This window comes from Microcaecilia unicolor, chromosome 1 (genome assembly GCF_901765095.1).
Source record: "Microcaecilia unicolor chromosome 1, aMicUni1.1, whole genome shotgun sequence".
Taxonomy (NCBI): Eukaryota; Metazoa; Chordata; class Amphibia; order Gymnophiona; family Siphonopidae; genus Microcaecilia; species Microcaecilia unicolor.
Window position 1 is genome coordinate 346307473 of NC_044031.1, and position 26344 is coordinate 346333816.

Sequence of the window (26344 nt, forward strand, 5' to 3'; positions counted from 1 at the left end):
TTTTCCCACAGCCACTCCCCTCCTGTTGGGATCAAAAGAAACAAACAATTGGGTGGACTGTCTGTTGGGCTGTGTCCGCTCCAGATAGAAGGCCAATGCTCTCTTGCAGTCCAATGTGTGCAGCTGACGTTCAGCAGGGCAGGAATGAGGATGGGGAAAGAATGTTGGCAAGACAACTGACTGGTTCAGATGGAACTCCGATACAACCTTTGGCAAGAACTTAGGGTGAGTGCGGAGGACTACTCTGTTATGATGAAATTTGGTGTAAGGGGCCTGGGCTACCAGGGCCTGAAGCTCACTGATTCTACGAGCTGAAGTAACTGCCACCAAGAAAATGACCTTCCAGGTCAAGTACTTCAGATGGCAGGAGTTCAGTGGCTCAAAAGGAGGTTTCATCAGCTGGGTGAGAACGACATTGAGATCCCATAACACTGTAGGAGGCTTGACAGGGGGCTTTGACAAAAGCAAACCTCTCATGAATCGAACAACTAAAGGCTGTCCTGAGATCGGCTTACCTTCCACACGGTATGCACTGATTGCACTAAGGTGAACCCTTACAGAGTTGGTCTTGAGACCGGACTCAGACAAGTGCAGAAGGTATTCAAGCAGGGTCTGTGTAGGACAAGAGCGAGGATCTAGGGCCTTGCTGTCACACCAGACGGCAAACCTCCTCCACAGAAAGAAGTAACTCCTCTTAGTGGAATCTTTCCTGGAAGCAAGCAGACAGACCCAAAGAGGCAAAGTCTACGCTCTCAACATCCAGGCCGTGAGAGCCAGGGACCGGAGGCTGGGATGCAGAAGCGCCCCTTCGTCCTGTGTGATGAGGGTCGGAAAACACTCCAATCTCCACGGTTCTTCGGAGGACAACTCCAGAAGAAGAGGGAACCAGATCTGACGCGGCCAAAAAGGAGCAATCAGAATCATGGTGCCTCGGTCTTGCTTGAGTTTCAACAAAGTCTTCCCCACCAGAGGTATGGGAGGATAAGCATACAGCAGACCCTCCCCCCAGTCCAGGAGGAAGGCATCCGATGCCAGTCTGCTGTGGGCCTGAAGCCTGGAACAGAACTGAGGGACTTTGTGGTTGGCTCGAGATGCGAAGAGATCTACCAAGGGGGTGCCCCACACCTGGAAGATCTGACGCACTACACGGGAAATGAGCAACCACTCGTGAGGTTGCATAATCTTGCTCAACCTGTCGGCCAGACTGTTGTTTACGCCTGCCAGATATGTGGCTTGGAGCACCATGCCGTGACGGCGAGCCCAGAGCCACATGCTGACGGCTTCCTGACACAGGGGGCGAGATCTGGTGCCCCCCTGCTTGTTGACGTAATACATGGCAACCTGGTTTTCTGTCTGAATTTGGATAATTTGGTGGGACAGCCGATCTCTGAAAGCCTTCAGAGCGTTCCAGATCGCTCGTAACTCCAGAAGATTGATCTGCAGATCGCGTTCCTGGAGGGACCAGCTTCCTTGGGTGTGAAGCCCATCGACATGAGCTCCCCATCCCAGGAGAGACGCATCCGTGGTCAGCACTTTTTGTGGCTGAGGAATTTGGAAAGGACGTCCCAGAGTCAAATTGGACCAAATCGTCCACCAATACAGGGATTTGAGAAAACTCGTGGACAGGTGGATCACGTCTTCTAGATCCCCAGCAGCCTGAAACCACTGGGAAGCTAGGGTCCATTGAGCAGATCTCATGTGAAAGCGGGTCATGGGAGTCACATGAACTGTGGAGGCCATGTGGCCCAGCAATCTCAACATCTGCCAAGCTGTGATCTGCTGGGACGCTCGCACCCACGAGACGAGGGACAACAATTTGTTGGCTCTCGTCTCTGGGAGATAGGCGCGAGCCGTCCGAGAATCCAGCAGAGCTCCTATGAATTCGAGTTTCTGCACTGGGAGAAGATGGGACTTTGGATAATTTATCACAAACCCCAGTAGCTCCAGGAGGCGAATAGTCATCTGCATGGACTGCAGGGCTCCTGCCTCGGATGTGTTCTTCACCAGCCAATCGTCGAGATATGGGAACACGTGCACCCCCAGCCTGCAAAGTGCCACTGCTACTACAGCCAAGCACTTCGTGAACACTCTGGGCGCAGAGGCGAGCCCAAAGGGTAGCACACAGTACTGGAAGTGACGTGTGCCCAGCTGAAATCGCAGATACTGTCTGTGAGCTGGCAGTATCGGGATGTGCGTGTAGGCGTCCTTCAAGTCCAGAGAGCATAGCCAATCGTTTTCCTGAATCATGGGAAGAAGGGTGCCCAGGGAAAGCATCCTGAACTTTTCTTTGACCAGATATTTGTTCAGGGCCCTTAGGTCTAGGATGGGACGCATCCCCCCTGTTTTCTTTTCCACAAGGAAGTACCTGGAATAGAATCCCAGCCCTTCTTGCCCGGATGGCACGGGCTCGACCGCATTGGCGCTGAGAAGGGCGGAGAGTTCCTCTGCAAGTACCTGCTTGTGTTGGAAGCTGTAAGATTGAGCTCCCGGTGGACAATTTGGAGGTTTTGAGGCCAAATTGAGGGTGTATCCTTGCCGGACTATTTGGAGAACCCACTGATCGGAGGTTATGAGAGGCCACCTTTGGTGAAAAACTTTCAACCTCCCTCCGACTGGCAGGTCGCCCGGCACTGACACTTGGATGTCGGCTATGCTCTGCTGGAGCCAGTCAAAAGCTCGTCCCTTGCTTTTGCTGGGGAGCCGAGGGGCCTTGCTGAGTCGCACACTGCTGACGAGAGCGAGCGCGCTGGGGCTTAGCCTGGGCCGCAGGCTGTCGAGAAGGAGGATTGTACCTACGCTTGCCAGAAGAGTAGGGAACAGTCTTCCTTTCCCCCAAAAATCGTCTACCTGTAGAGGTAGAGGCTGAAGGCTGCCGGCGGGAGAACTTGTCGAATGCGGTGTCCCGCTGGTGGAGCTGCTCTACCACCTGGTCGACTTTTTCTCCAAAAATATTATCCGCACGGCAAGGCGAGTCCGCAATCCGCTGCTGGATTCTATTCTCCAGGTCGGAGGCACGCAGCCATGAGAGTCTGCGCATCACCACACCTTAAGCAGCGGCCCTGGACGCAACATCAAAGGTGTCATACACCCCTCTGGCCAGGAATTTTCTGCACGCCTTCAGCTGCCTGACCACCTCCTGAAATGGCTTGGCTTGCTCAGGGGGGAGCTTGTCCACCAAGCCCGCCAACTGCCGCACATTGTTCCGCATGTGTATGCTCGTGTAGAGCTGGGTAGGACTGAATCTTGGCCACGAGCATAGAAGAATGGTAGGCCTTCCTCCCAAAGGAGTCCAAGGTTCTAGAGTCTTTGCCCGGGGGCGCCGAAGCATGCTCCCTAGAACTCTTGGCCTTCTTTAGGGCCAAATCCACAACTCCAGAGTCATGAGGCAACTGAGTGCGCATCAGCTCTGGGTCCCCATGGATCCGGTGGGAGCGTCGAGAGGTAGACTCCCTCGTCCGCACCGGCGAAGCTCCCTCCGCCGACGTAGTTGGGGAGCCTTCCTGGGAGGCTACCGCACTCGGTACCGCAAGCGGCACCGATGTCGGAGACCTCACCCCGGACAATGGGCCAGCCGGCGCCTCACTCGACGGTACCGGTGGCACAAGCACCCCCGGTACCGGAGGGGTAGGGCGCAACAGCTCTCCCAGGATCTCTGGGAGAACGGCCCGGAGGCTCTCGTGCAGAGCGGCTGTGGAAAAAGACATGGAAGCCGATGCAGGAGTCGATGTCAGAACCTGTTCCGGGCGTGGAGGCTGTTCCGGGCTGTCCAAAGGGGAGCGCATCAACACCTCTTGAACAGAGGGCGAGCGGTCCTCTCGGTGCCAATGCTTACTGGGTGCCGACTCCCTCGGCGACCCAGAGCTCTCGGTGCAGACACGGGAAGGGGACCGGTGACGATGCTTCTTCGATTTTTTGGAACGAAGCACGTCACCGGAGCTTCCCGGCACCGACGAGGAGGACGTAGAATCCAGCCATCTCTTCCTCGGGGCCGAGGCCGAAGAGGGTCGGTCTCGGGGGGGCTGTACCGCAGGAGCCCTCAGGGTAGAGGGAGATCCACCCGAAGGCTCACCGCCACCAGCAGGGGAATGGACAGCCCTCACCTGCACTCCAGACGAAGCACCACCGTCCGACGACATCAGCAGACGAGGAGGTCTCGATACCACCGATGCCGACGCAGCCCTCCAATGTCGCCCCGATGCAGAGGGCCGATGCCTCGATGCACTCGATGCAATCGGGGGCGAGGATGAAGGTCCGGGCGCCGACGACGTCGAAGCAGTCGATACTACCGGTGCCGATGCCGACGAAGAGCCCGAGAACAAAACGTTCCACTGGGCTAATCTCGATACCTGAGTCCGCTTTTGCAAAAGGGAAGACAGACTACAGGCCTGAGGGAGGTGCCCAGCCCCCAGACACTGAAGACACGACGCGTGCCTGTCAGTGAGCGAGATTACCCGAGCGCACTGGGTGCACTTCTTGAAGCCGCTGGAAGAATTCGATGTCATGGGCGGAAAAATCGCGCCGGCGAGATCAAAACTCGATATGGCGAAAATGGCACCACAAAAGAGGGGGAAGAAAACTTCGACCGAGGCCTAAATAGGGCCTACCCCGACGACGAAAGAAAACTTACCGGGGCAAAAGTAGAAGTACGGGAAGGGAGAAAACCATAAAGGTCTCCTTCCGACACCTTTTTTTTTTTTTTTTTTTAAACGAAGTCGATAAACGACGCGCGAGGTCAACTTTGGGGCGCGAACGGCGAAACACGACCGTACCGAGCGCGGACAAAAGAAGACTGGCCGGCACGAGCCGGTTCGGGCGGGAAGACGGCCGCGCATGCGCGGTGCGCATCGGCGCGCGAGGACTAGCAAAGGACTTTGCTAGAAAGTGTTCCGATTGGAGGGGCTGCCGTGGACGTCACCCATCAGTGAGAACAAGCAGCCTGCTTGTCCTCGGAGAATGTGAGTAACAAAATTAGTCCTAGGGTTTTAGCAAGAGCTGCAATTACAACAATCACTATTCCAAAATACACCAAGAACTGATATATCATTAGGTGTTACTTATGTAAGGGGGATAGATTCTAGTAGCTCCTGTTTCGGTGGGACTACCTGTTTCAAAAAGGCTAAATACCTCCAAAGGTCTTGATCCTACCTCTCTAATGAATAGAAAGGGTATCCAATCAGTGTTAAGCACACCGTATGTGATTAACCAGAAATCTACTACCTCACGAGTTCCTGGTCTCACTAGGGGCACTTCAGTCTGTTCTACTTGTAAACCTAAACTTCCACCAAACAATGCAAGGGATGAATGACAGTCCGACTGGGGCCAAACGTCCAACTCTCAAGTAAGGGTTCACACAGTGTATGATACCGGGTAAAGGGATCCCAACTGGGATCGTCCTGTGAAGCTGGGTCCCAGTGGGGATATCTTAACCCTCGAGGATCTGAAAAGTGATTCGGGGGTTCAGGAATTACTGAATTACTGAATCCCAGAAGTCGGAAGGTGACAGTGGTGGAAATTCAAGGGAAGGTACTGTTTGTGGCGGTGAATGCTGGTTATCTATTCTTCTGCGGGACATATATTTATATGTCACGGGTGTAAACGGACTGCGGCAAATGAACCCTTGCCGTCTGGTGAGATGCAATACTTCTCAAGGAGTCTGTTCCCGACTTTTCTAACGAAAAGCCAAGGCAACCAATCTGTACAATAAAGCTTATAAGTGACAATCCAAAAGATAACTTCTTCACCTGTGTGAGGTCTAATGAATGGGAGAGTACCTCGTGCTACCTTTACTGTTACTGCGTTGTGAAGTATCGAGGCAAGATGTTGTACAACTCTGGCGGGGCCAGGACCAGAGGCGTGTAATAGGGGCTCACACAACAAATGATATCTGTAATTGGGATCCCAAAGAATACAATCGTCGGGCGCTGGATCCCAATATCCAGCAACACTATGCAGGGGGTCAATCTGGCTCATATGGGGGGCCTGTTACACTTAATAGGAGCGTGTGGTAGGAAGGGAAAGTTCTATGGGTTTGCTACAATGCCCAGGTTAAGTGGGAAGCCTTCTGAAGGAGATGAAACGGCGATGTGGTCTGGGTGGGCGTGTATGTGAATCGGTAGCTGGGACTTCGGTATACTGGGTGGTCAGGGTAGTATTCGTGGGAGAAGGAACGTCGCTATCAGGCACCAGAGGATAAGAAGGAGGGGTGGGTTGAGGTTCAGACAAGGTAATATTATCCTCAGAAGTAGTTGCAAAAATGGGGACAATATGGTCTGAGCTACCGTTATTATGGGGAGCACTTGTAGGATGCAGAGTAGGAAAATCAGTGAGGACAGGAGTACTCTCAGAAACTTCAATTGGCAATGTAAGATTTCCAGCCGGAAATTCTGTCGCGGCAGGTGCGTCTGCCAACGAGGTGGTATTACTGGTGGAGATAGAACTGAACCTTATGGTCGTGTGGAGGGATGTGCTTTCAGATATGTGTCTTGGTGTGGTGTTCTCTTGGGCCGTTGTGTAGGCTGCTGGAGTAGTTGCTAGTACAGTGGCGTCTCCAACGGGCAAGGTAAAGTTGCCAGATGCAGAGGCACTGAGTGTGGGCCAATAATCACTTAGGTTTCTGTTGGTAGTGAAGGTAAACAGTGCAGTAAAAAACAACACCAAACCTATGCAAAATATGATAAAACACACAAGTCCAACTGCAAACAACCGAACAGATGGGAAGCAGAAGAAGAGGGTGTACTGATGTACCACCGCGACTTCTGCGGAGACAGCACTTGCAGCGGTGCTTCCTTCGTCAGTGTCCTCAATATCGTTGGACCACTGAGTGATGGTATCGGAAAACTGCTCAGAGTTACACTTATCAACAGGGTAAAGTTCAGTTTTACGTGGGTCAGGTTCCTTGATGTCGTCAAGGGCAGTTAGGTCCTCTGCAGTTGGTTCCTTGCGGAGTACAACACCAACGAGAGAAACTGGAGGAGGTGGTACCACAACTGGGATACACAAAGGAGGTGGTGATGGAATTGAAACTTTCTGCAAGGGAATAGCCTCTGGAGTGGACTGTGGCTTAGGTTGCTGTGGCATTTATCTGGCTTGATTCGGGAAATACAGATGCAAAATGTCGAGCAGGTTGGTGATGTTACGGTATAGATTCTGCAGGGTAGAATACTCGGCAGACTCTGGTTCACCCAAATCCAATTCTGCTGCTAAATTGCGGATTCGGATGAGACGGATAGGGAGATCTACGTAGGGAAGTGGAAATTCTGGAACACTGGAAGGTGGAGATGTGGATGCCCACTCACGGGGAGCAGGTACAAGTTGAGGTGAGAGGAGCGGTGGTGACTCAGGTGGTGACTCAGGTGTATCTGCGATCTCTTGGACGGTGATGTCGGAGAGATCAATCAACTGCTGGACGGTGATGTCAGAGAGATGAACCAACTGCGACTCAGGGGAAGGTTGGTCAGGTTGGTCAAGGTGATTAAGAAGAGTTGGGTGCGGTGTCGGAGGTCTTGGGCTCAGTGGCAGTGGAGATGGGGTCCGTGATGGGGCTGGTTTCTCCAGGGGCTGCTGGGCTGGCAACATCAAGAAGGCCTGACTCGATATTCGGATAGGCTCGTATATCTTTCAGATGGACCCAGGATGAGTGGTCCTCGAGCTTGGCAGCTGTAGCTGACAGAGCTTCAATCTTGAAGGGCCCAATATAGATGGGATCTCTCCAGGTCTTGTGAGTATAATAACGCCGGTGCACCAGATCACCCACTTTAAAAGGGGGGGATCTATTGGCATCACAATCCCCTCTTCTGTCCGAGATAGCCTGCGGAATTGAGGACAGAGAGCTTACTATGGTTTGCAAGACATCGCAATATACTGAGTACTGATCGGGCAATAGAGCGTCTGGATTGCCAGGTAGAAGTTGCATAGGGCGACCGGTACATAATTGAAAGGGAGTCAGTTTCAGGGAAGCGGATGGAGCGGCACGAAGGGATAAGAGTGCCAATGGAAGGGCATCAAGCCAATTTTTAATACCATTTGCCATAAGCTGACGCAATTTGGTTTTTAGCAATCCATTGTACTGTTCAACCAACCCATTACTGGTGGGTTTGTAGACACACACAGTTCTGTGTGTTATACCAAGTGCTGGAAGGAGAGATTGCAGAAGTTCATTAACAAAGTGTGTGCCATTATCGGTGGTGATTTTGGCAGGGATTCCAAATCGTGGGATAATTTCATTACAGAGTGACTGTGCCATAATTTGTGCAGTTTCTCTAGAGCAGGGGAAAGCTTCCACCCACTTAGAGAAAGCGTCCACGCAGACAAGCAGGTACTGTTTACCACGAACAGGTGTCTGCATATCTGTAAAATCAACGTGCCAATGTTGGCCGGGTCCTTGGACCACGGGCAAATGACTCGAAGGGATAACGGGTCCCCGTTTGGGTATATACAAGAAACATTTATAACAATTGTGAACAACAGTGTGACACATGGGCATCAGTTGGGGAGCCCATAATTTGGAAGAAAGTTGATCATACAGTGTATTGGCATTTAAATGCCAATTAAAGGGTAATGGAGAGCACGCACAAGAAGGGATAAAACATGCTGTGAAACACATAATTGACCATTGGGATGGGTCCAAATACCATTTTGGTTAAGGAAACATCCAGCTTGCTTCCACAAGGTGAGTTCTGCTTGTGTGAGGGAGGAGGTAAGGGTAGAAGAGAAGTCGGAAATAAGGGATTCAGAGGAGGAAGGAGACGTAGCAGGAGAAGAAAGCTCTTTCGGAGTAGGCGCAGGTACAGGAGATAAGAGAGAGGAAATGGCAGAAGGAGCGTGAAAAAGGGGAGGGGTACTCAGAGAGGAAGTATCAGATTCAATGGAATCCGATGGAGTAGAAGGAGGCGTGTCAAAAAGAGGCGCTGAGGACGCAATTACAGGAAATGTAGCATCAGCAGCGGATCTGGAAGAAAGGATGGAACTGGAAGTGACCTCACGGGCCAGCTCATCAGCAGCATGGTTGCCATTGATGGCGAAAGAAAAAACCGTCTCCTGATGCGCTTTTATCCAGGAGATACTGGTGCGGAGACCTTTCTGATGGCACTGCTCCAGCGCATCAAAAAGTGCTGTCCACAAAGGTAAATGACTTAAAGGTTGCCCAGTAGAGGAAATCATACCCCTCTGGTTCCACTTGCGAACATGGAAGTGCAGGGAAGCAAAAACATAGTCAGAGTCAGTTACGATGCTCAAATCTGAGTGTAGTGCTTTAAACAGCAGAACATATAAAACAGCGGCTAGTTCTGCAGTTTGAGCTGTGAATGTATCGGGTAGTCTAAATTGTACAGGGTCCAGTATGTCTTCTTCTGGTGTATAGCGGAGGGCAGCAAAACCAGCTACCCCATTTTGCTGGGAACCGTCTGTAAACCAAATCTCGCCATTCTGCAAAATTTCAGAATGCACATGGAGGGATTCGGGCACAGACAATTGGGTAGTGCACTGGTGGGGAAAGATAGCATTCTGTGCTGTCTCTGTGACGGTGAGTAGTGGATCCAGACGTTGAAGGTCAGTTAAAGTTAATGGGTGAATGGAGTGCACTACACTAAACAAAAGTACCTGATACTTTTGTAAACGGCAGACAGTCATGTGACTAATTTGTTTGTCCAGCAGATATTTAACATCATGGGACGTATGGAGAATCACCGGAAGGTGAGGAATGTAGCTGTATAATTTTGTAACAGCAGTACTGGCGGCAACAAGGCCTTTCTCACAAGTAGCAAATGCTCTTTCAACAGGTGAAAAGGTACCTGAAAGGTAGCCGCATGCAATGTCATCGTGTTCTTGGGTAATCAAGCAGGACCATGTGTCTTCAGTATGCACAACCCATAGGTGCACATCCTGAGAAACATCAATGGTTGCCAATGGTGATGAAAGCATGACATCTTTCACCAGAGCCATAAGATCTGTAGTTTCCTGGGTTGTAAAATGCAAGGGTTCACGTTTAACTTTCTGTTTGCCTTGCAGTTTCATATAAAACGGCTGAGTCCGGGCCGAATAATTGGGTATCCAAAGGCGACAAAAATTTAACATGCCAAGGACACCTCTGAGATCGGAAACGGTAGTGGGCATATGCAAGGATGAGACATGTTGAAGAGTATTGGGGCCAAGGCCCTTCTGACGGGGGCCAATGTGATGGCCAAGAAAGGTAACATGTGTCTGAGCAACTTTCAATTTTTTTCTGTTAACTTTGTAGCCTTTCGTGGCAAGAAAGCCAAGAAAGTCACAGGTGACTTGAACACAGGTGTCAAAGTCAGGGCATGTGATGAGCATGTCATCCACATACTGAACAATAGAAGTATGTGGTGGGAGAACATATCTGTCACGTTTAAATTCCCGTATGTGCCCAGCTAGAGTTTGGGAAAAGATGGTAGGACTGTCGGTGAACCCTTGAGGAAGACGGGTCCATTGATAAGTAGTGTTATTGAACTGGAAAGCCGTCAGTGGGCGGCTTTCAGGGTCGAGGGTGATGGAGAAGAAGGCGTTGGATAAATCAATAGTGGAATGATACGTCTGTAGGGAGATGCTATTAAGGAGTGTAGTTGGATTCTCAACATTCGGAAATGAAGAATAAGTGAGGTCATTTAGTGCGCGTAAGTCTTGCACAATGCGGAAAGTTCCAGATTCTTTCTTTGGAACTGGGAACAATGGAGTATTGTATGGCGAATGGCACTTCTCAATAATGCCTTGCTGTAGTAAGGAATCAATTTGTTCCTGAGCTCCAGCAATAACTTCCGGCTTCAGCGGGTATTGGGCAATTTTAGGGCCTTTGCAGCCGGGTAGGAGCTGGATACGATGGGGAGGGCCTAGTGGTTAGGGTGGTGGACTTTGGTCCTGGAGAACTGAGGAACTGAGTTCGATTCCCGGCACAGGCAGCTCCTTGTGACTCTGGGCAAGTCACTTAACCCTCCATTGCCTACCGCATTGAGCCTGCCATGAGTGGGAAAGCGCGGGGTACAAATGTAACAAAAATAAATAGGGTCTCTCAGGTGTGGCCCAAAGAAAGCCAGGTAAGTCATTTAATGCAACCTCTATTTGTTTCTCAACCATAGAGGTGACAGCCATCATGAGTGAAGTATTCTCATTGGGGGAAGGATCAAAATGAATTTCAAAGTGAAACAATGTCAACAGATCTCTTCCAAGTAAATTAACAGGGCATAGTGGAGCATACAAAAATGGAGCCGAAAGCTGTAGATCGGCATATTTGATAGGCACAGGCTCGAGCAGTGGTGTGTCCATTGGGACACCATCAAAACCGGTGGTGGTAATGTTGTCTGGAGAAACTTTGAGAAGTCTCTGCAGTTTATGCGGGACGTGGGCCAGCACAGAGCGAGAAGCGCCTGTGTCAATTAAAAAGGGGACAGGGACATCACAGATAAGCAGGATGATCATAGGATCATCCAAGCCTGCTGTAGTGCGGACCACGCCTAGTCACTGTGGGCAGCGTTGATCCGGGTTCCACAAAGGGAATGACTGGCGTTCTGGAGGATTTTGGCGGACTTGATTTCTAGGTCTATTTCGTGATGGTTGTGAGCTGCATAATGGCCGTATTGGTCACAGCGATAACACTGGACATCTGGATAGCGATCAGGACTAGGCCGGGAACGGTAGTCTCGGGGTCGTCTATTTGTATCAAGAGGGCCCCGTGGGGGACCTCTCTGAGGTTGAGATCGGCGACCTCGTTCTTCAGGGTAGTCAGTTCTGCGATCCGGGCGGTAGGGCCGTAGGCCCTGGTTTCGAGTGTTATAGTCGTAGCGTTGATCAGCATACATGACGATAACAGGGGGAGAGGTCTCGGGGGTATTGGGATCAGCGTCAGAGCTCTTAGAGGCTCTTTTGTCTTTGAGGTCCTCTGTCTGCAACACATCCAGATTAGTGCGTATGGTCTTACGATTTTGAACTTCATCTTGCTTGCTTTTAATAAGCCTTCTGCAATGATGTAAGATATGTTCCCGAATTTTTGGCCATTTTTCCAGTTGGAGACCAACTGTGTTCTCTAATTAATTTATTTCTGATCTCTGAAGGTAGGGTTCCTTTGAGTAAATGGTAGAACACTGGAAGAGCATTATTGGAGTCAAATTTTTCCTCCGTCTCTTCCTTGAAAAGTTCTTGCAGTCTGAGTAAGTAGGTCTCAATAGGCTCTGAGCCCACTTCCCACCGTTGGGAGGTGATAACAGAAAAATCTTTGAGGGCCGGATACATGGTCCGGATCTCCTGAAACACTGGTTTGAATCTCTGTCAAAGGGTTGCCATCATACTGGTTGTCAGTAACAAATTCGGCATAGCCTGATTGAGTGAATATATCGGTGACGCTAGCGTGCGGGGTTCTTCCCAATAATGCTTTCATGTCGCCAACTGACAGGGTGGTACCTAATGTAATATCTTGCAATTTCTTCAACCATCGGTTGCCACCATTGCAATATCTGGGAGCTGAAGTATAAGGCCATTTAGTTCCACAGCCGAAAGTGGAGTGTACTCTGTATGAGGAACACCACCTGACATCCTATTCAGCAGGGGTAGAAGTTTAACATCTGGGGAAGTGATTGGGCTTACAGCAGCGGTTGGGGGAAACTGATTCTCATACTTCTTCCAAACCTGAAGGCCTTGGATTAAGTATAATGTGGTCTCCTGGTCCCAATGGGGGTCAGGGTGGTCATAAATGAGATCACGCACTAACAAGAGCTTGTCAGAACGCAAGGATCCTTCACGTGGGTAAAGGGCGGACTGGGGCTGGAGAGCCTCAGACCATCCTGCAAGATCATCAATCCATGGCTGGACATAGTGCCATGAATTTTCATGTAATGCCACATATTGGGCAGGAGTGGTAGGTGGATTAGATAGGGTATGCAATGTACTAGTATCGGTGGCAAGGAGCACTGTAGGTTTACGAGGCCTGCCAGTGTCTGGAAGGCACCGGTTAGTACCCTCGGCAGTAAGATAACTTCTAGGTTGACGCTGCCTGGTGTTATGAGCAATAGAGTCATGTTGCTGGGGTAATTCAGATGTCATGGCAGCGGATGCAACTGTGTCAGGGATATCAGGACACGGGTTCGTGGAAAGGGACTTGCGTAAGGAACGGAGTCCTTCAGAAAGAAAAGCAAGGTCATCCCCCATACGGGCTAATGTTTGGCCGCATGGTGGCAAGGAACTTGCCCCTGAAGGGATCGGTGTACCACGCGGAAGGGATGTAGGTAGCGTAAGACAAGGTGAATCGTCTGCAAAGGAAGGGATCGGTTCACAATCCTCAAGGGAGGAAAAGTGGACAGATGCCAGAGGGTGGTGGTCAATGGAATTTCACTTGGAGGAAGTAAAAGTGAGTAGCGGAGTGCCTCATGGATCGGTGCTGGGGTCAATTCTGTTCAATATATTTGTGAGTGACATTGCCAAAGGATTAAAAGTTAAGGTATACATTTTTGCAGATGATACCAAGATTTTTAACAGAGTGAACACACCCGAGGGAGTGTAAAACATGAAAAGGGATCTACAAAAGCTAGAAGAATGTTCTAACGTTTGGCAATTAAAATTCAATGCAAAAAAGTGCAAAGTGATGTACTTGAGGCGTAGAAACCCAAGGGAGCTGTATGTCGTAGGAGGTGAGAGGCTGATATGCACAGACGGGGAGAGGGAACTCGGGGTGATGGTGTCCAAGGACCTCAAAGGAAAAAGAAGTGTGACAAAATGGTGGCTGTAGCTAGAAAGATGCTAGGCTGCATTGAGAGAGGAGTAACCAGCAGAAGAAAGGAGATGTTGATGCCCTGGGCTCTGTACAAGTCACTGGTGAGGCCCCACCTGGAGTACTGTGTTCAGTTTTGACAAAGAAACAAATATCTTCCAGAGAAGAGGAAATGATAAAACTAGAGGACATGAGCTGAGGTTGCGGGGTGGTAGACTTAGGAGTAATGTCAGGAAATACTTTTTCACAGAGAGGGTGGTCGATGCCTGGAATGCCCTCCAAAGGGAGATGGCAGAGACAAAAACAGTGACAGAATTCAAAAAGACGTGAGATGAGCACAGAGGAACTCTACTTAGAAACTATACGGCAGAAAACAAAAATAAATTTAATAATAAAAAAAACTTAAATAGCTGCAGGGCATGGATGTGTGACTGATGCTTGGACAGCTATTCTGGCTGTAAAATACTAAGACCAGTGCCAGGCAGACTTTGTAGGCAATCCAGTTTAGGATAGGCTGGAAGGGGCTTCAACTGCAACTTAGTAGTTGAAACCAAGGACAGTGCTGGACAGACTTTTACGGTCTGGGTCCTGCAAATGACAAGACGGATTTTGATAGACTGGAGTGGGCTTTGACAGAAAATCCAGTAGGAAGAGCATAAGGACAGAGCTTGGTGGACTTCTACGGTCTATGTCCCAGAAACGCCAAACAAAGACTTGTGATAAAGTATATAATATCACATTCATTGTTGATTTAATCATGAATTGATAATGAGTGTGACTGTTGGGCAGAATGGATGGACTGTTCAGGTCTTTATCAGCTTTCACTTACTATGTTACTAGCATATACGAGCGAATATGCACACAAATGCATACATCTGTCAATATTCTAACATTTATGTGTGCATACGGTGCATAAATGTTAGTGCCCACTTTACAAAATTATCGTATTATTGACCACCACTAAATATATAACTTCTTTTGCATATTGCCCTAAGCATATACAGTTGCAGTTCTTTCTTCTAGTTCGCCATTTTATTTCTTCACTGCTTTCCCCCCTTTTACAACAGAAGAATAAAATACTTACTGAGGAAGCAAAGAATCTCTAACGAGAGACAAAAACTTGTTATTTAAGTCGACATTCTCTTCTTTCTCTCCAGTCAGGATCTCATGGTTAAGAAGCAATGACATGGTTTCTGCAAGCAATCGCAAGCTGAAGAGTCTCCATTCCCCTTGAAAGACAAAGCATCAAGAATGTGATCACACATCTAACCAAAACTAAATGCAGAATACATGGAAATTTCAATTGATGCAGCTATTCTTACCATTCTGACTGCAGACCAAAGAAACTAATGGTGGGAGAGTGCAGTCCACAACCTAAAAAAGAACATTCAATGTCTGAATTAGATTCTTCTAACAGAATAAATATGATTCGGATATAGTGCAATCCGTGTTTTTTCCAAAATTACAAGCTATAATGCAGCCCTCAACAAATTTTCACTGAATCTAGAAGCTAGTTTCTCATTTCCTCTACACCTCATACCCAACATTGTTCACAGTGAAACTTCAGTGTGTGTTGGAAGGGGGGGGGGGGGGCAGCAGATGGCGAAAAATTTTCCAATCCACTTTTGGGCTCATTTTTGAAAGAGAAGGACCTTCATCTTTTGACATAAATCGGAAGATGGACGTCCTTCTACCAGGGATGTCCAAAATCGGTATAATCAAAATCTGATTTAGGACGTCTCCAACAGCACTCCGTCGCAAGGACGGCCAAAGTTCAAGGAGGCGTGTCAGAGGCATAGCGAAGGCAAGGCTTGGGCGTGCCTAACACTTGGACAACTTTGACCCATAATCGAAAAAAACAAGGCCCCTAACGAACACTTGGATATTTTCACCCGGACCTGTTTTTCTTACAACTAAGGCAAAAAAAGGTACCCGAAATGACCAGATGACCACCGGAGAGAATCGGGGATGACCTCCCGTTACTCCCCCAGTGGTAACTAACCCCCTGCCACCCTCAAAAAACATCTTTCAAAATATGTTGTGCCAGCCTCAAATGTCATACTCAGGTCCATGACAGCGCATGCAGGTCCCTGGAGCAGTTTTAGTGGGTACTGCAGTGCACTTCAGACAGGCAGACCCAGGCCCATAAACCCCCCCCCCCCACCCCCACACACACACCTGTTACATTTGTGGAGGTAACAGCGAGCTCTCCAAAACCCACCACAAACTCACTGTACCCATATATAGGTGTCCCCTTCACTCGTAAGGGCTACGGTAGTGGTGTACAGTTGTGGCTAGTGGGTTTTGGGGGGCTCAGCACACAAGGTATGGGAGCTATGTTCCTGGGAGCAATTTATGTAGTCCACTGCCCGGTTGGTGTCCTGGCATGTCAGGAGGACCAGTGCACTACAAATGTTGGCTCCTCCCACGACCAAATGGCTTGCATTTGGCCGTTTTTGACATGGATGTCTTTGGTTTCGAAAATAGCCGAAAGTCAGAAACGTCCATGCCTAGGGACGACCAAATCTAGGGATGTCCAAATTTAAGGATTTGGACGTCTCTGACGGTATTTTTGAAATGAAAGATGGACGTCCATCTTGTTTTGAAAAAACGGTTTCCCCTCCCCTGGATTTTGCCGTTTTGCAAGGACGTCCAAATCGCAACTTGGACGTCCCCTTCGAAAATGCCCCTGCACATGGCTAAAAGTAGCCCAAAAATAACCCAATATTAATATTAATAAGGTCAATATGAACATTAATATAATAATCATCGTAATCATCAGCATAACGAGCAGCATAATTATAATCAGCCACTTAATCATAATCAGCATAATCATAACCATAATAATCATAATTTGCATAATCATATTATCTCTATATATAAAAGGCAACACCAACGTTCTATGAAGCCTCCAACCGGAAGTGTGAAGAGGGAGAGATATCCGGTTTCCCCATGAGTGTCTGCCCCGCCCTCGCTCTCTCTCTAACACAAACAGTGAAGGAAAACAGCAAAGCAGGAAATCAAATCGCTCTCTCTGTAACAATGAAGGACTCAGAGGGGGGAGGGGAGAGAGGGCAGAGAGGGCAGGAACACACACACTCCCACATGCACACAGAAGAAACCCTTGCTAGCCCCCGTTTCATTTGCATCAGAAACGGGGCTTTTTTACTAGTTAATGATAAAGCGAAGATACATACCTGTAGCAGGTATTCTCCGAGGACAGCAGGCTGATTATTCTTACAACTGCGTTGACGTCTGCATTGGCCCGGGAACAGGCATTTGCAATAGCAAAAGGAAAAAAAATTCCCAGAGCCTTTAGGCGCGCGTGCCACGGCGTACCGTGCATGCGCAGACTGGCTTCCCGCCCGTTGCGCGACCGCGCTCTAAGTTAAGGTCTAAAGCAAAGAGAAACAAAACAATTCCAAGGGAGGTGGGCGGGTTTGTGAGAATAATCAGCCTGCTGTCTTAGGAGAATACCTGCTACAGGTATGCATCTTCGCTTTCTCCGAGGACAAGCAGGCTGAGTTGTTCTCACAACCAGGGTATCCTTAGCATCCAGGCTCACGCAAAACAATAAACATTTGTCAATCGGGCCTCGCAATAGCGAGGACAAAACAGCTAGCTGAGAGTGCAGCCTGGAACAGAATAAAACAGGCCTAGGTGGGTGGAGTTGGATTCTAAACCCCAAACAGATTCTACAGCACTGACTGCCCAAACCGACTTTCACGTCGGGTATCCTGCTCAAGGCAGTAATGTGATGTGAATGTGCGCACTGAAGACCATGTTGCAGCTTTGCAAATTTCCTCAGTGGAGGATGACTTTAAGTGAGCGACCAACGCAGCCATGGCTCTGGCATTATGAGCCATGACATGACCCTCTAGAGTCAGCCCAGCTTGGGCATAAACAAATGAAATGTAATCTGCTAGCAAATTGGAGATTCTGCATTTTCCGATGGCGACTCCACTCCTGTTGGGATCAAAAGCAACAAACAACTGGGCGGACAGTCTGAAGGGCTTCAGCCGCTCCACGTAAAAGGCCAATGATCTCTTGCAGTCCAAGGTGTGCAAGCTGCTTTCGCCAGGGTGGGCATGAAGACGGGGGAAAAAACGTTGGCAAGACAACTGACTGGTTCAGATGGAACTCCGACATCACCTTCAGCAGCAAATTAGGGTGAGTGTTGAGGACTACTCTGTTGTGATGAAATTTAGTATAAGGTGCATGCACTACTAGGGCCTGAAGCTCTCTGACCCTACGAGCTGAAGTAACAGACAACAAGAAAACGACCTTCCAGGTCAAGTACTTCAGATGGCAGGAATTCAGTGGCTCAAAAGGAGCTTTCATCAGTTGGGTGAGAACAATGTTGATCTTCCATGACACTGGTGGAGGTTTGACAGGGAGCTTTGATAAAAGCAAACCTCTCATGAAGCGAACAACTAAAGGCTGTCCAGAGATAGGCTTACCTTCTACAAGCGCTAATCGTACTGAGGTGAACTCTTGCAGAGTTGGTCTTGAGACCAGACACTGACAAGTGTAGGACAAGATACAGGATCTACAGTCTTGCTCTCACACCAGAAGGCAAACCTCCTCCATTTGAAAGAGTAACACCTCTTAGTGGAATCCTTCCTGGAAGCAAGACCCGAGAGACACCCTCTGAAAGACCCAAAAAGCAAATTCTATGCTCTCAACATCCAGGCCATGAGAGTCAGAGACTGAAGGTTGGGATGTAGAAGCGACCCCTCGTTCTGAGTGATGAGGGTCAGAAAACAGTCCAATTTCCACGGTTGTTCGGAGGACAATTCCAGAAGAGGGAACCAAATCTGACGTGGCCAGTAGGGTGCAATCAGGATCATGGTTCCACGGTCTTGCTTGAGTTTCATCAAAGTCTTCCCTATTAGAGGTATGGGAGGATACGCATACAGAAGGCCTGTTCCCCAATGTAGGAGAAAGGCATCTGATGTTAGTCTGCTGTGGGCCTGAAGCCTGGAACAGAATTGAGAGACTTTGTGATTGATGTGAGTGGCAAAAAGATCCACAGAGGGGTGCCCCACGCACGGAAGATCTTTGGGGTGACGCCCATGTTCAGTGACCACTCGTGAGATTGCATTACCCTGCTCAGCCTGTCAGCCAGACTGTTGTTTAGGCCTTCCAGATACATGGTTTGGAGAATCATGCCATGACAGCGCACCCAAAGCCACATCTGGAAGGCTTCCTAACACAGAGGGCAAGATCCGGTGCCCCCCTGCTTGTTGGTTTAGTACATTGCAATCTGATTGTCTGTTTGAATTAAGATAATTTGGTTGGACAGCCGATTTCTGAACACCTAGAAATGGGGGGAAGGCCGACAGTCGCTCAAAAGCGCATGGTTCGGGAAAAGGTATCTTGCAAAGATACCTCACAAACAGGGAAGATAGGGTTTCTGGATAGTGAGGTTGCACAACAGACCGTGGTAGGCCAGGTGCCCTTAAATACAACTAAAGATCAGACAAAAGATTTCAAATCAATAGTGTCAGGTACTAAGCATCATGCAAATAAGAACAACAAACATACTCTGAAATGTCTATATGCAAATGCTAGGAGTCTAAGAAATAAGATGGGAGAGTTGGAATATATTGCACTAAATGAAAAATTGGATATAATAGGCATTACTGAGACCTGGTGGAAGGAGGATAACCAGTGGGACACTGTCATACTGGGGTACAAAGTATATCGTAATGATAGGGTGGACCGGACTGGTGGAGGGGTAGCATTGTATATTAACGAGAGCCTTGACTCAGATAGATTACAAATTCAGCAGGACACAAATCACACCTTTGAATCACTGTGGGTTGAAATTCCATGTATAAAAGGGAAAAAAATGGTGATAGGAGTGTACTACCGTCCACCTCGCCAGGATGAGCAGGTAGACACAGAAATGATAAAAGAAATCAGAGACGCGAACAAAATGGGCAATGTGATAATAATGGGTGACTTCAATTATCCAAATATAGACTGGGTAAATGTAACATCGGGACACGCTACAGAGATACAATTCCTTGATGAAATCAAGGACAGCTTTATGGAGCAACTGGTGCAGGAGCCGACGAGAGAAGGAAAAATTCTAGACTTGGTCCTTAGTGGAGCGCATGATCTGGTGAGGGACGTTATGGTACTGGGGCCGCTTGATAACAGTGACCATAATATGATCAGTTTTGACATCGACCTTGAAGTAACTGTACACAGAAAGTCAAATACGTTAGCGTTTAACTTTAAAGAAGGAGACTATGATAAAATGAGAAGAACGGTTAAAAAAAAACTTAGGGGGGCAACTGAGAGAGTAAAAACTGTACAACAGGCGTGGACGCTGTTCAAAAATACCATCCTGGAGGCCCAGGCCATACATATTCCGCAAATTAGAAAAGAAAGACGGACGTCCAAAAGACACCCGGCCTGGTTGAAAAGTGAGGTGAAGGAAGCTATTAGGGCTAAAAGAAACGCCTTCAGAAAATGGAAGAAGGAACCGTCTGAAAATAACAAGAAACAGCATAAGGAGTGTCAAAACAAATGCAAGGCGCAGATTAAGAAGGCCAAGAGGGAGTATGAAAAAAAGATAGCATTAGAGGGAAAAAAAACATAGTAAACATTTTTTTCGGTATATTAAAAGCAGGAAGCCGGCAAAAGAATCGGTTGGGCCGCTGGATGACCGAGGGGTAAAAGGGGCGATCAAGGAAGACAAAGACGTAGCGGAGAGACTGAATGAATTCTTTGCTTCGGTCTTCACCGAGGAAGATTTGGGTGGGATACCGGTGTCGGAAATGGTATTTCAAGCGGACGAGTCGGAGAAACTTACTGACTTCACGGTAAACCTGGAGGACGTAATGGGGCAGTTTGGCAAACTGAAGAGTAGCAAATCTCCTGGACCGGATGGTATTCATCCTAGAGTACTGATAGAACTGAAAAACGAGCTTGCGGAGCTACTGCTAGTGATATGCAACTTATCCTTAAAATCGAGCGTGGTACCGGAAGATTGGAGGGTGGCCAATGTAACGCCCATTTTTAAAAAAGGCTCCAGGGGAGATCCGGGAAATTATAGACCGGTGAGTCTGACGTCGGTGCCTGGGAAAATGGTAGAGGCTATTATTAAAAACAAAATTACAGAGCACATCCGAGGACATGGATTACTGAGACCAAGTCAGCATGGCTTTTGTGTGGGGAAATCTTGCCTGACCAATTTACTTCAATTCTTTGAAGGAGTGAACAAACATGTGGACAAAGGGGAGTCGGTTGATATTGTGTATCTGGATTTTCAAAAGGCGTTTGACAAGGTACCTCATGAAAGGCTACAGAGGAAATTGGAGGGTCATGGGATAGGAGGAAATGTCCTATTGTGGATTAAAAACTGGTTGAAGGATAGGAAACAGAGAGTGGGGTTAAATGGGCAGTATTCACAATGGAGAAGGGTAGTTAGTGGGGTTCCTCAGGGGTCCATGCTAGGACCGCTGCTTTTTAATATATTTATAAATGATTTAGAGATGGGAGTAACTAGCGAGGTAATTAAATTTGCTGATGACACAAAGTTATTCAAAGTCGTTAAATCACAACAGGATTGTGAAAAATTACAAGAGGACCTTACGAGACTGGGAGACTGGGCGGCTAAATGGCAGATGATGTTTAATGTGAGCAAGTGCAAGGTGATGCATGTGGGAAAAAAGAACCCGAATTATAGCTATGTCATGCAAGGTTCCACGTTAGGAGTTACGGACCAAGAAAGGGATCTGGGTGTCGTCGTCGATAACACACTGAAACCTTCTGCTCAGTGTGCTGCTGCGGCTAAGAAAGCGAATAGAATGTTGGGTATTATTAGGAAAGGTATGGAAAACAGGTGTGAGGATGTTATAATGCTGTTGTATCGCTCCATGGTGCGACCGCACCTTGAGTATTGTGTTCAATTCTGGTCGCCGCATCTCAAGAAAGATATAGTAGAATTGGAAAAGGTGCAGCGAAGGGCGACTAAAATGATAGCGGGGATGGGACGACTTCCCTATGAAGAAAGACTAAGGAGGCTAGGGCTATACAGCTTGGAGAAGAGACGGCTGAGGGGAGACATGATAGAGGTATATAAAATAATGAGTGGAGTGGAACAGGTGGATGTGAAGCGTCTGTTCACGCTTTCCAAAAATACTAGGACTAGGGGGCATGCGATGAAACTACAGTGTAGTAAATTTAAAACAAATCGGAGAAAATTTTTCTTCACCCAACGTGTAATTAAACTCTGGAATTCGTTGCCGGAGAAAGTGGTGAAGGCGGTTAGCTTAGCAGAGTTTAAAAAGGGGTTGGACGGTTTCCTAAAGGACAAGTCCATAAACCGCTACTAAACGGACTTGGAAAAATCCAAAATTCCAGGAATAACATGTAAAGAATGTTTGTACGTTTGGGAAGCTTGCCAGGTGCCCTTGGCCTGGATTGGCCGCTGTCGTGGACAGGATGCTGGGCTCGATGGACCCTTGGTCTTTTCCCAGTATGGCATTACTTATGTACTTATGTACTTATGTTCTAGCTCACTTGGAGCTCCAGGAGGTTGATCTAAAGACCTGTTTCCTGGAAGAACCAGGCTCCATGAGTGTGAAGCCCATCAACATGAGCTCCCCACCCCAGGAGGAATGCATCCGTTGTCAGCACTTTCGGTGGTTGAGGAATTTGGAATGGTCTTTCCACGGTCAAATTGGGCCGGACTGTCCACCACTGAAGAGAATTCAGAAAATCGGTGGACAGTTGGATCACATTCTCTAGATTCCCTGCAACTTGCAACAACTGAGAAGCTAGGGTCCATTGAGCATATCTTATGTGCTAAGATAACATGGGTGTAACATGAACTGTGGGGGCCATATGCCCCAAGAGTTGACTGGCTAGTTGATTGGCTGGCTGGGTTCACATCAGGCTCTGCAACTTAGATTAAATAATGACATTTTCTGCCTATTTACAACCCAAACTTTTATCGACTGCTGCTCAGCCTGTCTTCAGGAACCAGTCGTCAATCTTAAATTGAACTTCTTTCATTTATTTTGGATGGAGAAAGGAAATTTTATCTTCCCTTCACATTTCATTTCCTCATGCCCTGTGATCTGAGCTGGATCCTTATTTACATATAACCCTCCTGGACAGCAAAGAAAAAGCCGACAGCAATCTGCATCAATTGGACCATCAACTGGACTATCAAAGGATATCAGAACCAGAAACTCTAAAATTCATACCTTCAACCCGTAAGTCAAAACTTTATTTTAACTGTATTTATTTCTAAAACTCTGAATCTGTTAGATTCCTTAAAACTAAAGGCAAATATCATCAATCCCCTCTACAAAGCAATTCACATAGAAGTGCTAAGTGTGCAGCATTTTGCTTTCCTCTGCTGCTAGAAGCCTTTGATCTCACAGCCTGATCTAAATTTACAACTTTAAAAAGGTCTGCTTCTTTCAGAATATTTAAAGCCTTAACCCTGAATTTGCCAACTAGTAAGACTGTGAACTCCACAGAGTGGACAGCAGTGCCATCCAGTGAAATTTTGCCTAATTTCTGACACAAAAAATGTGCATTGCATAAAGTTATGCAAAACAGCTGCCCTAACTTGTGCTGAATGCACCAGTCTGAACTGCCCCCCACGGGGGACCGCACGAGGCAGCAGACGGCGCTCGGGGAGCTCGTGCGGGTTCAGTAAATGGCATCGCTGTCGCCCTCAGAGAAGGGAGAGGCATCCGAACCTCTCCCCACAGGGGACCGCACGAGGCTCGCAGGACAGCGACCGCACACCCGACTCTGCCTTCTCAGCCACCCGCCCACCCAAAGCAGGGAGAGACGATCCTCTCCCATGGGGGACCGCATGGACTGTGTGGAAGCGGTCATGCACCCGGCTCTGCCTCCTCGCCTGCCCGCCCGTCGGTTCCTCAGACAGCAGCAGGAAAGTGGATCACTGTCCGGTGGAGCTGCCCCAAGAGCATGGGAGTTATGGAGGTGTGAGGACGCTCTTGGAGGGAATCGCCGCGGCTGCCGAAGGCTCAGTCGACAGCACCGAGACCAGAGCGCAGCAGCAGTGACAAGAGGAGAAGGGGCAACGTGGCAGAGGCCCCGGAGACAGGCTCCGAGCAAAGCCCCCCCTCTGGTGTCTACCTCCAACATCTGTGCCCTAGGCAACATGTCCGATCACCAGACCGTGAGTAAAGTGCCTATTATATTTCAAGATATTGAGACTTTACAACTGACAAGGCTTGAAAGGCCTGACAGTAAAAACCAAAGTAAAAACTTAATAATTGCTAGTGAACTGAAGACACCTTCGGCAGGACGGGCGTGCCTGAGAAGATGCCTTTTGCACTTCATTTGATCAACTGGAGAAGACAGGCCTGTGAAGAGAGCAGATTGGGGCAACACGGTCTTAATAGTAACCACAGGAAATATATACCATAATGAATACCCTCAAACTACTCCTAAGGATCTACTCCTTAACACTGATCCACTTAACACTAACCACCCCACTTGTAGAAAACAACATCATACCCATACTACACAATCAAATACACCACACCTCACCAAACTGATAACAACCTAAACAAAGGAAGAACACTTACATGCGAACAACCACAACAGAAGGGAAAGAAGGGCCCAAACAAACTCACCACAACAAAGAAACGACAACTAACAAAAGTCCACTTAACACCAAATACAGAAGACCCATTCCAGACAATCCAAGTGGGCAACATCAACCCCAGATCCGCTGTAAATAAAACAGCAATACTAACAGATTGGATCATGTCAGAAAACCTTGACCTACTCTTCCTCACTGAAACTTGGATCCATGACCAAAAGGACCCGATAATCCTAAACCTGTGCCCTCCAGGATACAAAATCACACACTGGACCAGAAAAGAAAAGAGAGGCGGAGACATAGCACTAATCTATCGGTCCCACTTTACCACCGAAACCACTGCTGAGTCCATAACACCTCAACTTGAAATTGCCTCAATCAGAATCCACAACAAAACCCTACGCGATCATTTGAATTGTGTCTTGTTTTACAGACCTCCAGGTAATTGGAACAAAGGCCAGACCAACTTCATGGACTTCATTTCAAACACATGTGTAACCAACTCCAATACACTAGTACTAGGAGACATCAGCCTTCACTTAGAAGACCCGAACTCTATCAACACACGAGAATGTAAGGAATTTCTCCGTTTATGCGATCTCAAATGGCCACAAATGCAAGCAACCCACGTCAAAGGGCACAAACTTGATCTCATCTCACACAAACTCTCAACAGACCAGAACCTAACAATAACAAATACGAAATGGACAGAGATGCCCTGGACCGACCACTACAAACTAAACTTATCCCTACATTGGCGGAAGAAGGGTATACAATGAATACTATGTAGGGGTATTTCCCTGTGATCTAGCCTAAGCTGGTCTTGGCCTATACAAGCCTATGACATCTTGGTATAATAAGATGGCTGCTGCACATCTCTGTGTCAGCAAGATCCAGCTTCAGCTTGTGGAAAATCACTGACAGGCTTGCTGAAGCCAAGGACATTCTGTGTTCCAACCATCCCCCTTCTGTCTCTGAGACGCTGGTAAGGGAGTTATACTCATGGCACCAGAAGTTACCATCTCCAAGGTCACAAAACAAAGAACTCTTCTTACCCATGCACTGTACTGTATGAGGAGAGAATTGGTCCAGGCTATCACGGAGGTCTGAAGAACGCGGAGAGAGTGGGAGAAGAAAGTCGTCGGAGACCCTCAGAGGAGGAGTACCTGGGAAGGACCTGAGAAATCCAGCAAGGCTCGGGGTGAGCTAGAGACTGTATGATACCAACCTTGTGACCTGCATAACTGGTGCAAATACCTGTGGCAGAGATATTGGCTCTGAGAACCAAAGGAGAGACTGGAACCTGCTTGTTTGCTGAGAAAGACCTGCACTACAAAAGACACAGACAGCTAAGATAGCGTCTGGGGAGATTCTGCTCTGGTCTTATCTGAAGCCGTCATCAGGACAGCGTGGTAAGATCACAGTGATATATTTCCTTGTCTGGGGTTAGGCAGTGGTTTTATCTAAGTACGACTGGTTTATGTCAGCTCTTGGTCAGGGACAGCTGCTAATGTGTATTTTGCATAAGATGTGATAAGTTTCATAAGGATCATTAGGATATCATTTGTACTGTTCTAATCATTACTGTACGTAGTCTCAGGATAATCAGAGTGTAGTTAGACAATATATTTTGTTAGTGTGCCTATCAGTAAGAGATATTATATTGTATAAGCTATTGCAGAGTGTCTATTTTTCTACCTGTAATAAATAATAACAATTATCATCTGTGACGTGGCTTTGGTTTTTTTTGGCGAAAAACAAAACACTGGCAGGGTGCCAGCACAAGGTTTCTTTATAATATTTCCCCTAGACTGAGCGGAAACCTTGTAATAAGTTTTATCAGGGAATAATTATTGCCCTAATTACTTATTTTCACCCTACAACTAGAACATACATCCTACAGCACTAGAGGTCAAGTAGACACGAAAACATTCTGGCAACTAATACACAATAACGAATGGGCAACACAAACAGACTCCATATAGTACCTCATAGAATGGGACAAAAAATGCAAAAGCATACTA

The 26344-nt window shown here is 47.8% G+C and overlaps 1 protein-coding gene across 1 annotated transcript in view; it reads right to left on the reverse strand.

Annotated features, from left to right (window-relative positions):
- ULK4 (unc-51 like kinase 4) overlaps nucleotides 1–26344 on the reverse strand; it is a gene marked incomplete in the record, with an annotated part of 1752451 nt that overhangs the window by 410785 nt on the left and 1315322 nt on the right. Inside the window, 2 exon segments of the mRNA XM_030209369.1 lie at nucleotides 14796–14940; nucleotides 15034–15085. Coding sequence (XP_030065229.1) covers nucleotides 14796–14940; nucleotides 15034–15085 — 197 coding nt within the window.